The sequence below is a fragment of the Cetorhinus maximus genome, chromosome 14, assembly GCF_964194155.1.
Source record: "Cetorhinus maximus chromosome 14, sCetMax3.hap1.1, whole genome shotgun sequence".
Taxonomy (NCBI): domain Eukaryota; kingdom Metazoa; phylum Chordata; class Chondrichthyes; order Lamniformes; family Cetorhinidae; genus Cetorhinus; species Cetorhinus maximus.
Window position 1 is genome coordinate 103,654,684 of NC_135892.1, and position 12,489 is coordinate 103,667,172.

Sequence of the window (12,489 nt, forward strand, 5' to 3'; positions counted from 1 at the left end):
GGCTCGAGCAGCTCTCCGCGCGAGCAGAAAGTGTTGGGCTGTGAAACGAGGGTCTCCGAGAGTGAGAGAAGTGGCCAGAGAGTGGGCTCCTCGTCCGATTTAAACTTGACAGGCGGAAAGCTGTTTTCGACGATGGGGATCAGCAACCGGCTCCTGTTCTGTCAGTGCACCGCCTACCTGCTGGCCTTCGTGCTGGCGCTGTTCGCCGCCGTGCCGCTAGGTCAGGACCAGCACCAGCTGCGGGGGCGCTGCCTGCTCTACGGAGCGGGGCGCTGGCAGCGCCCGAACGGCAGCTGGAGCGCCGGCTGCGCGCAGGCGCACTGCTTCCGCCTGCTGCACTGGGGTCCGCCGTCCGCCTGCCGCTACAGCCTCTTCATGAGCATCTTCAGCTGCGCCTACTCGGCGCTGCAGGGCTTCAGGAGCACCTACCTCCTCTACAGGGGCTTCGAGGAGTAAGCACTCGGCCACCTTTTAATTCATTTAGTTTAATACACCCTGAATAAGGACTTTAAGGACTGAGATGGGGGAGGAATTTCTCCACTCAGCAGGTGGAGAATTTGGGATTCTCTACCCCAGAGGCTTTCTGTGTGTTCACGACAGAGATTGATAGATTGCTGAATATTAATCATATCGAGGGATATGGGGATAGTGTGGGGAAAGTGGCATTGAGGTAGAAGATCAGCTGTGATCCAGTTTTTTTTTATTGCGTTGCAGGGTGTGAGCTTTATTGGCTAGGCCAGTATTTGCCCATCCCCAATTGCCCTTGAGAAGGCGGTGGTGAGCTGCTGCCTTGAACCGCTGCAGTCCTTGTGGTGTGGGTACGCCCACAGCGCTGTTAGGAAGGGGGTTGAATGGTGGCCTAGGCTCGAGGGGCTGAATGGCCATCTCCTGCTCTGTTTCTACCCGTGATTTGCGACATAGCTTCTATTCTGACCCTGCTGTGGGTGAAGTTCCATCTTGAGTTTGGCACTATTTATTTTGTAATTACAAAACGCATTTGCTTGCAAGCAAATGAGTTTGGCACTATTTATTTTGTAATTGCAAAACGCATTTGCTTGCAAGCAAACATTTGAACAAAGTCACCCTAAGTTCGTGGGCTGAGGCTGGGATTGGTTCACTGCCCTCGCTGATCTTGCTGAAATTCTGGCAGGAGAGAGTTAGCAGTGAAATTGTTACGTGTGCAAGGGTGGTTTGGACAAAAGTTGTCTACTTAAAGTAGGGTTGCACTTGGGAGCGTCGGAATATTGGCGGAGTGAAATTGTGACTTGCCAGCAATTAGGGAGGGTTATGTTATGGTATTTGCTCACCAGGTTTGCGGGTTGAAGTCAAAACTGATTTTTTTTCTTCTTTCTTGTAGGTGGGCCCTGGAGGGAGTGCAGCATAGGTTTAGAATGATACTTGGACTTCAAAGAGTTAAGTTAGGAGGAGAGATTTACACAAACTACATTTGTATTCCCTGGAATTTGGAAGTTTTAAGGGTGATTTGATTGAAGTTTCAAAATTAAGGGTACCAGATAGGGTAACTAGGGAGAAACTATTTCTCTGGTTGTGGACTTTAGGACTAGGGGGTATAGTCTGAGAATTGGAGCCAAGCCTTTGGGGAGTGAAATCAAGAATCACATCTGCACAAAGGGTGCTAAAAGTTTGGAACTCTTTTCTACAAGTTGTAATTGATGCTAGATTTATTGTTACTTTGAAAGCTGCGTCATAAGCTGTGAAAGGGTATAAGGAAAAGGAGGGCATATGGACTTAAGTTGTAGATCAGCCACGATCTCATTGAATGGTGGAACAGGTTCGTGGGGCTAAATGTTTATGCCGATGCTCCCTGATCTGATATAATAAGTGAATTGACCGGTACTTCAAAACTAAATTGTTAGTTGCAACTTGTCTTGAATGCATTATGGCTACATGTAGCCAAAGTATAATCTTTAAAAGTGGAAAGTTAACAGGAGTAACAGTCTTCTGGTATTTCATATGCATGTTTGACATTTTGTTGGGAATATTGTGACAAAAATAACATTTGAGATCTGGAAGAAGACATTTGAGGCCTGCTTGAGTATAGTTAATTTATTTTAATATAGCACATACATTTAATTTAATGGCTTTCCCATTGCTTCATATTTTGTTCTTTAGTCATTAGTTTGTGTAATGGAATAACAAAGTCTGTACTGGTAAATTCAGAATCTTTACGCAGACATCAAAAGCTTATGGAAGAACTGCAGTTAGTCTATTTACTACGAAATACTGGTGATGAGTTTGGATGGTCAAGGAGAGGGAGTTTAGTTCTCACTGAGCTATGATCAGCATTTAGCACTGGGATTTGTTGAAGGGAAAATGCTATATATTTCAAAGAAAAAAACAATTATAGAAAGTGGGATGAATTTATTGTGAATTAATATTGAACTGTCTTACTTTTTTAAAAAAAAAAGTTGAAATCTCACTTAATCAGTTTTGTCTTTGAGTGCTCCTGGTGACTAGAAATGGGGAAGTGAGCAGGATTAATCTTCTGGGGTATGTCAATAAATTCTAATTTCTCCACCTGAATCTGTTTGTCTTGATAATTGGCGAATAGCATGTGTTTGTGTAACTTATCGCATATTTCTAATTTAGATAAACTACACATTCATTTATATTCAGGAAACCAATTGACTTCTATACTCTAATTAAAAAACAGAAAATGCTGGAAATATTCGGTTGGTCTGGCAACCTCTGTGGAGAGACCGACCTGTGACCTTTTTTTAAGAACTCAATTTCTGGTTCTGCTTAGCATTCAATTAAAGTAGATATGCGAAAGAGTGATACTTTGCTAAACAATGATTATTGAGTAAATGAGCATGCAGTAGAAGAATATAGATTTAAATGTTTCAAATAGGGACAAGGTCTTGAAGGATGAGCCTTAAACGTAATTTTTGCTGTGCAAGAACAACTAAGCATGAATGAATACAATGGAAAATAAAATGAGTGATTCATTGGCCGTCTGTAAAATTATGAAGGGGTTTAATAGGGTAGACGTAGAGAAGCTGTTGCCACTTGTCGGGGACCAAATTTAGGGGCTGTAAGTTGAAGATTAATTACTAATAAATCCAAAACGGAATTCAGGGCAAAATATCTCTTAACCCAAAGCATGGTTAGAATGTAGAATTCTCTACCACAAAGTATTTGAGGTGATTGGCATAGATACCTTTCAGGGGAGGTTAGAGAAACACGAATGTGAAAAGAACAGAAGCATATGCTGACTGGGTTAGTTGAAGAGGGTCGGGAGAAGGCTTGTGTGGAACATACAGTACAGACCAGTTGGGCTGAATGGCCTGTTTCTGAACATTGCTGAAAAAAGAGACATGTCTAAGCTTTTCATCTTGCACTCATATTGGTAATTTTGAGAGTGTCCTGATAAGGGGAAGATAACATTTTATACTGTAGGTGAAGAGAGTGCTGAGTGATTGGCAAGTGGCATTGCCATGGAGAATGCACCCACTGATAGTGATGGATGTTAACTGCCAAGCATTGTTCGAAATTTAAACCAGGCAGCTTAACCCTGATTGGTCAAGGCATTGCCCTGAGGAGTGAGTCAGTGAATGACTGTCACTTATTTTGTTTAGCTGAAATAGGTGCAATGCATATACATGTTCTTTCTGTCTACAAAGAACTAGGACCTGTGTATTAATATATGTAGCTTCCAGCACATGCAAATGTGCCACACTGAGCCCGACTGACAATCTTAAATTAGTTGTCAGCGTAATTCTTAGCACACTGAGGATTGTGTTTAGCAAATGTCCAGTCGTGGAATTACATCTAATGTTAGACACTCTGCTCCAATGAGAGAACATTATTGGCTCCCCTTTTTCCAGTTTGTACAGTCCAAAGCCATTCAGTTTGCTTCAAACCTCTTGCTGGAGCATGCTTTTCATAGGCTTGGCATAATTACTCTGAGGTTGGGCTTGTCAGAGTTTTTGTTGGGATTGTTTCTATATCTGGTCATGTAGCCAAATATCAGAAAACAGACTGGTCTATCTTCTGCTTGTAGCCAGAGTTGGAGCCAAATGGTTCTTGAATTGTTTAACATGTGTAGATGTTACATTACTTTTGTTATCTCTTAATTTGAATACAACTTAATGATAGTAACTGCCAACTGCAGTAAACCACCAATTCGAGTTGGAGATAGCAGCTTGGGTAAATGAGAAATTGTATTGCAGAGAACTTAATTTTGAGTAAATTCAAGATTCAAAGGTAGGGTAGGCAAGTTAACTGTAGAAAATAAGAGGTGACTCAATTTTTGTACTCTGCAGGCTTCATGTCAGTTGTGATCAAGTTCTGGGAACTGCCAATAACGACCTACCTGTTCACCAACAGACCATAAGAGTTTCTGTGTCAGTGACCAGGCCAAGTCTCAACTGTCAATTGTCAGACATGAGATTTTTAGCTGGGTTAGAAATACTCAGTCTCTTCTTGAGCTGTGCAAACCCACTATTTTGCAATTTGATCCCATCTCCAAAATGGGGAGTCAAAAGGAAAAGAAATTCTGAGGAAAACAAGTTAGAGTAGATTAAATAGAACAAAATCGTGTGGAGGGGAATAGGTGAGGCTTGCAGAAGAGCATTTGCAATTTAAGCATGTTTGTGTTGCAAGGCTAATACAGCTGGAGCATTTGTAAAAGCCCAGTTTTATAAATTAATGCTTAGTATCTGAGCTAAAAATTGACGATTACATTCCTGGAATACAACCAAGTGAGTACTGATGACAGATTTAATACTTATCCTATCAGAAAGGATTAGTATGTGCTCAATGATTGTCAAATTTGTCAGGCTAAATATAACAAAACTTCTTCCCCTGAAGAGGAGACTTTAGAATTATAAAAAATTCAGTGGATTAATTAGAAGCAGAATTAAATGAAGGATGAAAAGTAGAAATAGAAGTGCACTTGAAAGGATTTTGAAAAAAGGTCCTTATGAAAACTAGCAGGAATCACAGATGTTAGAACTTGAAGACCGAGTAGAGTTTATTAAGTACAAGGAATAACTGAAGAAATTGAGCCAAATGATTGTGCAAACACTAACTGGGGATAACAGAAAGCAAGCTAATGAATTTTAATTTATGCATGACTAAGTTTGAGTTCTCAAAGTGATAGCATAGAAATAGAAAAATAGCAGGTGTTCAGATAATCTTTCCATCAAACCTCACAAATGAAAACCAAGCAAAGTTTGATTCCAATTTACCGACTCAAGAATCCAACTTGTGTAGATGTCAGTTTAGTTTGTTATGCTGGAGTCGTTTGCGGGATAATATTCTAACTGGGGAAATGAGTGAGCCGGTGAATTATTGGAGCTCCTTATATACAAGGGCTGAATTTGAGGAATGGATGACAGCTATTTCAAAGGAAATGAATTGGAAATAAGTCCAATTATCCATGCATAGATGAACTACTTGAACTGGTGGTACTCAGTGGGAAAAGTCACTCAGTCCAGATGGAATGCATCTAAGGGAAGGAAAGGTGTAAATAAGAGGCTCTAGCCACAATCTTGCAATTGGATATGGGGGTGATGCTAGAGGACTGAAGGGTTGCAAACATTAAAAGTTCTGATCAAACAAAAGAAGAAAACAGCTAACTGCCAGTCAGCCTAAATGGTGGTGGGGAAGCTTAGATTAATTAGATTTGATTATCGCTATCCAATGGGTAATACTTTTTAAATTCACATACTGATTGATGTGTGTGTCATCTTTTAAGTTGATTTTTATCTCTTTGTAGATCACCCTTTTCAGAATTTGTAAGCATGCTTCTTAGCTGCACCATGGCTTTGCTGATGCTGGTTGCCAGTGCCACAGTGAGCGATGGCCTTAATATATGGTGCAACTCAGTCACAAACAAGGGTAACATGACAATCAGGTATGAGACATATTGATGGGAATTTATATGCAGAGTATGTAAGTAAGGACAGAATATGATGTATTTAAAATGGGGACTAAATTACATATGCATACAATTAACCCCTTTGCTCTAACTCCTCTTCACCTGAAGATTACACTTGATCTTGAATCCCCATGCCCAACGCTTGGGAGATTAACTATAAATAAATACATGCAACTGAACTTCATTAAACACTTACAGTTCATGGATTGGTTGCATTCAGTATCCCAGATGACAATTTTTGTTTCTTTCCTGGTCATTATATTGCCTGGAATGTTGCATGGTGTGTTTTGAGCACTACTTTTGGGTCACTGATCCAATGTACTGAATTTCCATGACTTCCATTAAATGCAGAAGTTGTCTGCCAGGACAGTTGCACCCAGTGAATTTGGTCTGATGGTCAAAAGACATCTTCATTCAGTTTTAGAATTGATAGAGGTTGGTATAATGAGTTTTCCCTCCATGTGAAACAAAATTCCTACACGGAGAATCCTTTAGTTTGGCCTTATTCTCACTTTGAAGGTGAGAGAAGCAAAAAGAGGTCCCTTTATCATCTAAACTGTTCAAAATGACCTGCTCACTCAAGTCAGAACCAAAGGCTCCTGTGTCCAGGTTGTGCTTTGTGGAGCAAAGTCTGGCACTTGCCTGAGTGTTATCATTTTCAGACTTGCACTGCCACTTGGCTGTAACCATTCAATGAATATTTTAAACACAACTGTGCTAAATAAATGGTATTTGCATGCTTTTATTTAACTATCCACATGGTGGTCTGGATTCAAAAATGGTTCAAAATTGTAGGTGCCAACTTGAGTAACCACTTGTAGGGTTGTTCCTTAGACCAGAACCTTTTGGAGTGAGGAATTGGATTGTGTGGATTGTATAGAAATACAATTCTGCTCCCACTTGAAAGAGCCCAGCCCACTCACACCCTCCCTCTTTCTCCCCTTGAGAGCTGAAGTTCACAGGCCTGGAGGTCTGGTAAAGGGCTGGTTCCTGGTGGGGTATAAAATGGTTGGTCCTTGAGGGATCAAATCCATTGATCAGGGAGCAGCCTTTTCCATTCCTCCATACCTGAGAACATTCAAAAGCTGGTCAAAATTGAACAGGGGAGCAAAGAAGATAAGTGGGATCAAATCTGTATTTTTGTTTGGTACTTGGTCGCTTAAAGTAGGGACGTTTTGAGCTTTTTCATTGGTTTAAAAAGGGATCTATTCATTCTTTTATCCCTATTCATTTTATACAGCTAGTTAATGTTCAATTTACTTTATTGTTACAGCTGCAGAGATGCCCAGGAAGAACCTCTTAATCTGAATGAGGTTCCTACTTTGTTCTATGATCACTTTGGTACTGCACAGGTAAGCTTTGTGCTGTTGCAGTCATGCTTATTGAAACTGATAAGGAAACTAGTGCAGTTTAACCATCAGTAACCTTTGGCTTCCTTTTTTTTCCAGTTTGGCCTCTGGTGTGCTTGGATAGTGTGGATTGTATTGGCAATACTTGCTTTCTTGAAAGTTTCTCACGGTCGCAGTAAAGATGGCTTTTCTGTACAATATAAAGAGACACTTCTAAGCCAGCAATCACAAGGATATTTCCGTGGACAAGTGGGCAGTGTGTTTATCTAATCAAATAGAATATAATTGATTGCAATTCACTAATATGAAAAGTGGGATCAACATGTGATCATACTGTAAAATGTCTTGTGACTGATTATAGTGGTTGTGACTTTTCCAACCTCCACCCCCTGCCCTGAGGATTGAATCTATCCACAGCTTAACCCTGTGCAAAATTTCCATTTACTGGCAGATATCGAGCTCTCTTTTGGTCTAATTTTATTTCTGTTCAGTAAATGGATAAATTGCCTAACACTTAATAAAGAATTCAGAATGATCCAGTGCAAATTATCGGATCAATTTCTTCTATATGCTTAATAAATGAGGCTTGAGTAGTTTTCTGTTCACTTGCAGTTCATGGCAGTGGGAAATTGTTACAGAAACCAATTTTAATGAGACACTGCTTATACAATATCTAAAATTATGGAAACTCAGCATATAGACTATTAGGGTACATAGAATGTAGTTTGAATTTTCAATTAATTTTTACTCAAGTAAGTATGCTATCCCCATTGCTAATTTATTCTTTGAGGATTCATTTTTTTGGAAGATCATTTATTTAACTGGTTATTTTTGTTTTGGCATCACTAGCTTTTGGGGTTGGAATTGATGGATTTATCTGAAAAGATGATTTTCCGGCAGTATAGCTACAGTTAATGTTGGGGTAATCCAAAGATCATTGACCCTTTGAAAATGTAATCATTGTTGCGTAATAAGCATATGTTGTAACTAAGCATTCAATTTTTATGATTTAATGAAATCAGATTGTCCTAGTAGAAACCCTTCATAATGCAAAATGTGGTTGAGATCTGATCTCATTTAAGATGCCAAATTAGGTAAACTTTTAGTTCATGTTGAACTAATGAACTTTGGCAGAAAGCAGGCTTCATGCTAACTCCACTTCCAGCAAGAACATGTAAAATAATGCATGGTAAATGTTTGCAGCTTTAAAAAAAACTATCTTGTGTACAATTTGATGACAGGGTGAGGGTATTCACAGAATGAAACAAAATGACTGGTTTGAGAAAGATGGAGACGTGATATCTGGTTAATTGTCAAAATATCAAAGTGGATCACTGAGGATGATAGAATTCAAACCTGTTCCACTGATCTGAATGCTGTTAACTGCCTTTAACTAATTTCATAGAACAGTAATTAATTGTAAAATATGTCCTCCCTGCTTGTCTTGCTTCCCTAATGAAGCTATGTTATCTATGTACACACATTGAGGAAAAGCAAAACTTGTGTTTAAACAATTGAATTCGGGGATATTCAGAATAACTCTTGTATTACAACTAAATTTTCTGTTTGATTTTTTTCTTTCAGAAACTGTATATTACATGGAACTATGCACTTGCAGCATTGTTCACTTTAAGTGTATCTGATCTCATTATTCAGCTGGTTTTTTTCTGGTCATGGTTTTATTCATTTAGACTGCCATAAGTACTCATTCTACTGATGGCCAAGTCAGTTTCTTAACTGTTGATGGGGACAGAATTTTATTGCACCTGTTACCAATCCTAGTAAATACTCTGCTTCAAACAACTTTTTCCTTCCACAGCCTAAAATCTTATTAGTGATTCATTCACATTTGCCACAGCACTGGGATCAGTTAATTTTCCCAAGTGACTTGCCAAGTTCCTCCCAAAAAGTCCATCCTTGCTCCAAGGACTGTAGCTTGTGTATTTGCTAATCTGCGCTCTCTTCCAAACCTAATAGTTTTGGATGAGCTGGCAACTTGTGTATAGGAATAGAGGTGCTGGCCTGAGTTTCAGAACATGTTCTCAAAATGGTTTTGCAACATCCTATTTAATTGCTGCAGAGAAATCAAAAGCACTATCAGTGTGTAAATTGGAATAAATAATCTTTCACCTTCTCATGAATTGTGTGAACTTCACAAAACATCTGTTCGTTGTCAGTGAAAACCAACTGATCAAACTGTGGTATTCTACACCTAATTAAAACCACCAAACATTAGACCTCCTTAAGTACAGAGTACTGCATGGCTCTTTAATGTCATCCTTCCAAAGAAATGATTCAGGTGATTTTCCTCCACTACCCTACCTTGCAGGTCATTGTGGGTATTGATCAGTATGATATGGCACTCCTCCATCAGACACAATCTTAGCTTCTACCATTTTGTGTCCATGTTCCCATATCCTGGGAATGTGATTTTTTAGTTCAGCATTAACCATTCATATTCCACTTAGTATCTTACACACTCCAAGGTTCCTCCTTTCAAAGGTCAAAGCTTAAACCACCCAAATTTATTTCTAACCCATCCTGTGCCACTGCAGATCAGCTTTCTGTGTTGCTTCCAGATACTAGTATTTTCCCTGTGCTTCAGTGACCAGAAATGAACACCCATGTCCAAAATATGGCATCACCAGAGCATTACATTCCTCAGCATTGAATGCCTCAAACTGTTAAACTATTAGTTTGATATAGTTCAGCATTGCTTGCAATGACTGGACATGGATAGTGCTGACTCTTGGCACTTGCACAACTCCTTCAGCACATCTAGCTAATTCTTTCAAGGCAGTGGTGGCAAAATGTGGCCTGGAGGTGTAGCTGGCCCACAATTGAATATTTACAGTCTACCATTGTGCTGAGAAAAAGGATCAAAACTCTGCACAGATTGGGCCTCACTGGGGTTCATTGAGATTGTTGATGGGTACAACCATGCCAAAATGGATTGGCTTGTCCAAAAGAGTGCAGTGAGCTGGATTGGTGTAGTGTAAGCTGAACACTAATTGCGTTTTGGCCACAAATAGACACTCAGTGAAAGTTATGCTGTTTAACAACTGTAAAAGTTCTGCACCAGAACAAATTAAATATTTAAAGTAAACTGGTTGCTAATTGTCACCACATAAAAGATTTAACTGAACACCAATAGAGTAATTTACTAACTATAAAGTGCATTTTTCTCCTGTTCAAATACTTTTTTTGCTATTATTGCCATACTTATTTTTTCAGAGGCACCTTGGAGCTGAATAGCCTTGGCATTGTGGGCATTTTCTGTTGTACTTTAACTAACAAAACCTGTTATTTGCATTTAACCTATGGCCAAGCAAACAGGAGTATAGGCATGGGCAGCATGGATCAAATGCAGTGATTGGTTATTCATCAGTCTGTAAATTAGTTGAATTTTATTTCAAATAAACATGAAAGCAGTATTTAATTCAATTTCTATGGGAGTCCATATTAAATTTTGAAATAAACACTGAAAAAGCCTAAAAATCCACAGTCCAACATTAAATAAAATCAAATGACCCTGGAGGGAAGAAACCAAACCAAATAATGGACTTAGAAACACTGCTTCATTCTTTCCATTCAGTGGGTTTCTTTCTTTTTTTTAACCGTTTTCAATATTCAGGTGTACGGTTATATTTTGAGCTGTTATACATTCACTTCTAAACACTACTCAAAATAGGATAAATTTTATTTTTTGAAATATTTTATAGCAGGTGTATGACTTATTTATAACTGTTAAAATTGGTTTAACTGCTTGCTTTTTTTTTTCTGCAAAATTTTACAACAGGTTGTCAAGTGACCAGTTATTGAGCGTTAGGTAAATTTGTATCTTGTTCATTAGCACATTGATAACTCGTGTGGTAACATGAAGGATTCTTTATACAAATAAATGGCATAACATTGCTGTTAAAACAATTCATTGTGTATGTGTCCTGACAGATCCTGTGGTACATTTATAGGTGGGATGTGACTAGTTGGGGGTACCTTTCTGCTATTCCTACCCTGTATCCTGTCACCCAGCCAATTTCTTAACCAGGCCAATCATTTGCCTTCAATTCCAAAGACTTCAAACTTTAACTAACAGTTTCTTGAGGGACTTTATTAAATGCCTCTGGAAGACCATACAAATGGCACTTATAGTCTTTCCACTGTCCACTACTTTAGCCACCTCATCAAAAACTAGAATCTGAAGGTCATGCCTGACTAACCCTTTACAAATCCACTAAAAATTTAAGGTATTCAGTCACCCTGCCTTTAATTATAGACTCTAGTATTTCCCTGATAACAGATGTTAGGCTAGCTGGTCTAGAATTCCTTGGTTTTCCCTCTTTCACCATCCTTAAATAATGGAGTGATGCACAATTTTCCAATCCTAAAATGGTTCCTGAATCAAGAGAACTCTGGAAGATTATAATTAAGCATCTGCAGTGCTCTTGCCTAGTTCCTTTAGAAGCCTGACATGGAAACCCTTCTGTGTCATAATAACCCTGAACTCTCTTAAGAAACCATATGGTCCATGGGATTTGTCACTTTTTACTGCTATCATTTTTTTCTTTATTTTGCTTACATTAATTTTGGTGAGTCCCTGTTCCTGATTCAGTATTTCTTTGATATGACTGGCATGCTGACCTCTTCCTCTACTTTAAACACTGACACTAAAGTAATTTGGTATGCCAGCCATGTCCTTATTTTAATTGACAACCTCATTTGTGGTTTTAAGGAATCAACATTGCATCTGACCACCCTTTATCCTGATATAATAACTTTGTTTTTTCAGTTGATCTTGATATCCCTTGCAAAGTTCTGCTCATGCACTTTTTGTAGCTGTTTCATCACCCTTTTGTTACCCAGTTGCCAAAATCTGTGCATACTTTTTCTTAGTTCTAATTTGTGTCTCACCTTTTTATATTGTCCATGGCTGTCTTTCTTGGCATGTAGAGCCTTGCCCTTTAGTAGTATGAGCTGATTCTGTATCACATTAAGTTTCCTTTTGAATATCTCCTATCCAGTAACAGAACTGCTGAATTTACTGTGGGTAGTCTCTCTTCACTGCATTGAAGTCAGCCTTGCCTAAATCCAGAACCTAAACTATGAACATTTGTATGAATTAGGAGCAGGAGTAGGCCATTTGGCCCCTCATATTTCTCCCTTTAAAAGCCTGAGATCAACAAAAAAAAAAGACATAACACATTTACTATCAGTGTTTGAAGCAGAGGAAGAGGT

At 38.9% G+C, this 12,489-nt stretch overlaps 1 protein-coding gene across 1 annotated transcript; it reads left to right on the forward strand.

The window, feature by feature from the left end:
• Positions 1-9,389, forward strand: LOC144689890 (transmembrane protein 179-like). The gene is made up of 4 exons (XM_078557375.1): positions 1-452; positions 5,744-5,881; positions 7,179-7,257; positions 7,354-9,389. Exons 1-4 carry the CDS (start codon positions 133-135, stop codon positions 7,522-7,524), a joined length of 708 nt encoding a protein of 235 aa, XP_078413501.1. The 5' UTR covers positions 1-132; the 3' UTR covers positions 7,525-9,389.
• The last annotated feature ends 3,100 nt before the right edge of the window (positions 9,390-12,489 follow it).

Bases quoted from the DNA above. Each gene is read 5' to 3' on its own strand.
- LOC144689890 (XM_078557375.1), top strand. From the start codon at position 133: ATGGGGATCAGCAACCGGCTCCTGTTCTGTCAGTGCACCGCCTACCTG. The intron at 5,882-7,178 runs GTATGAGACATA...TTATTGTTACAG, and splicing joins AAGGGTAACATGACAATCAG to CTGCAGAGATGCCCAGGAAG. The intron at 7,258-7,353 runs GTAAGCTTTGTG...TTTTTTTTCCAG, and splicing joins ATCACTTTGGTACTGCACAG to TTTGGCCTCTGGTGTGCTTG.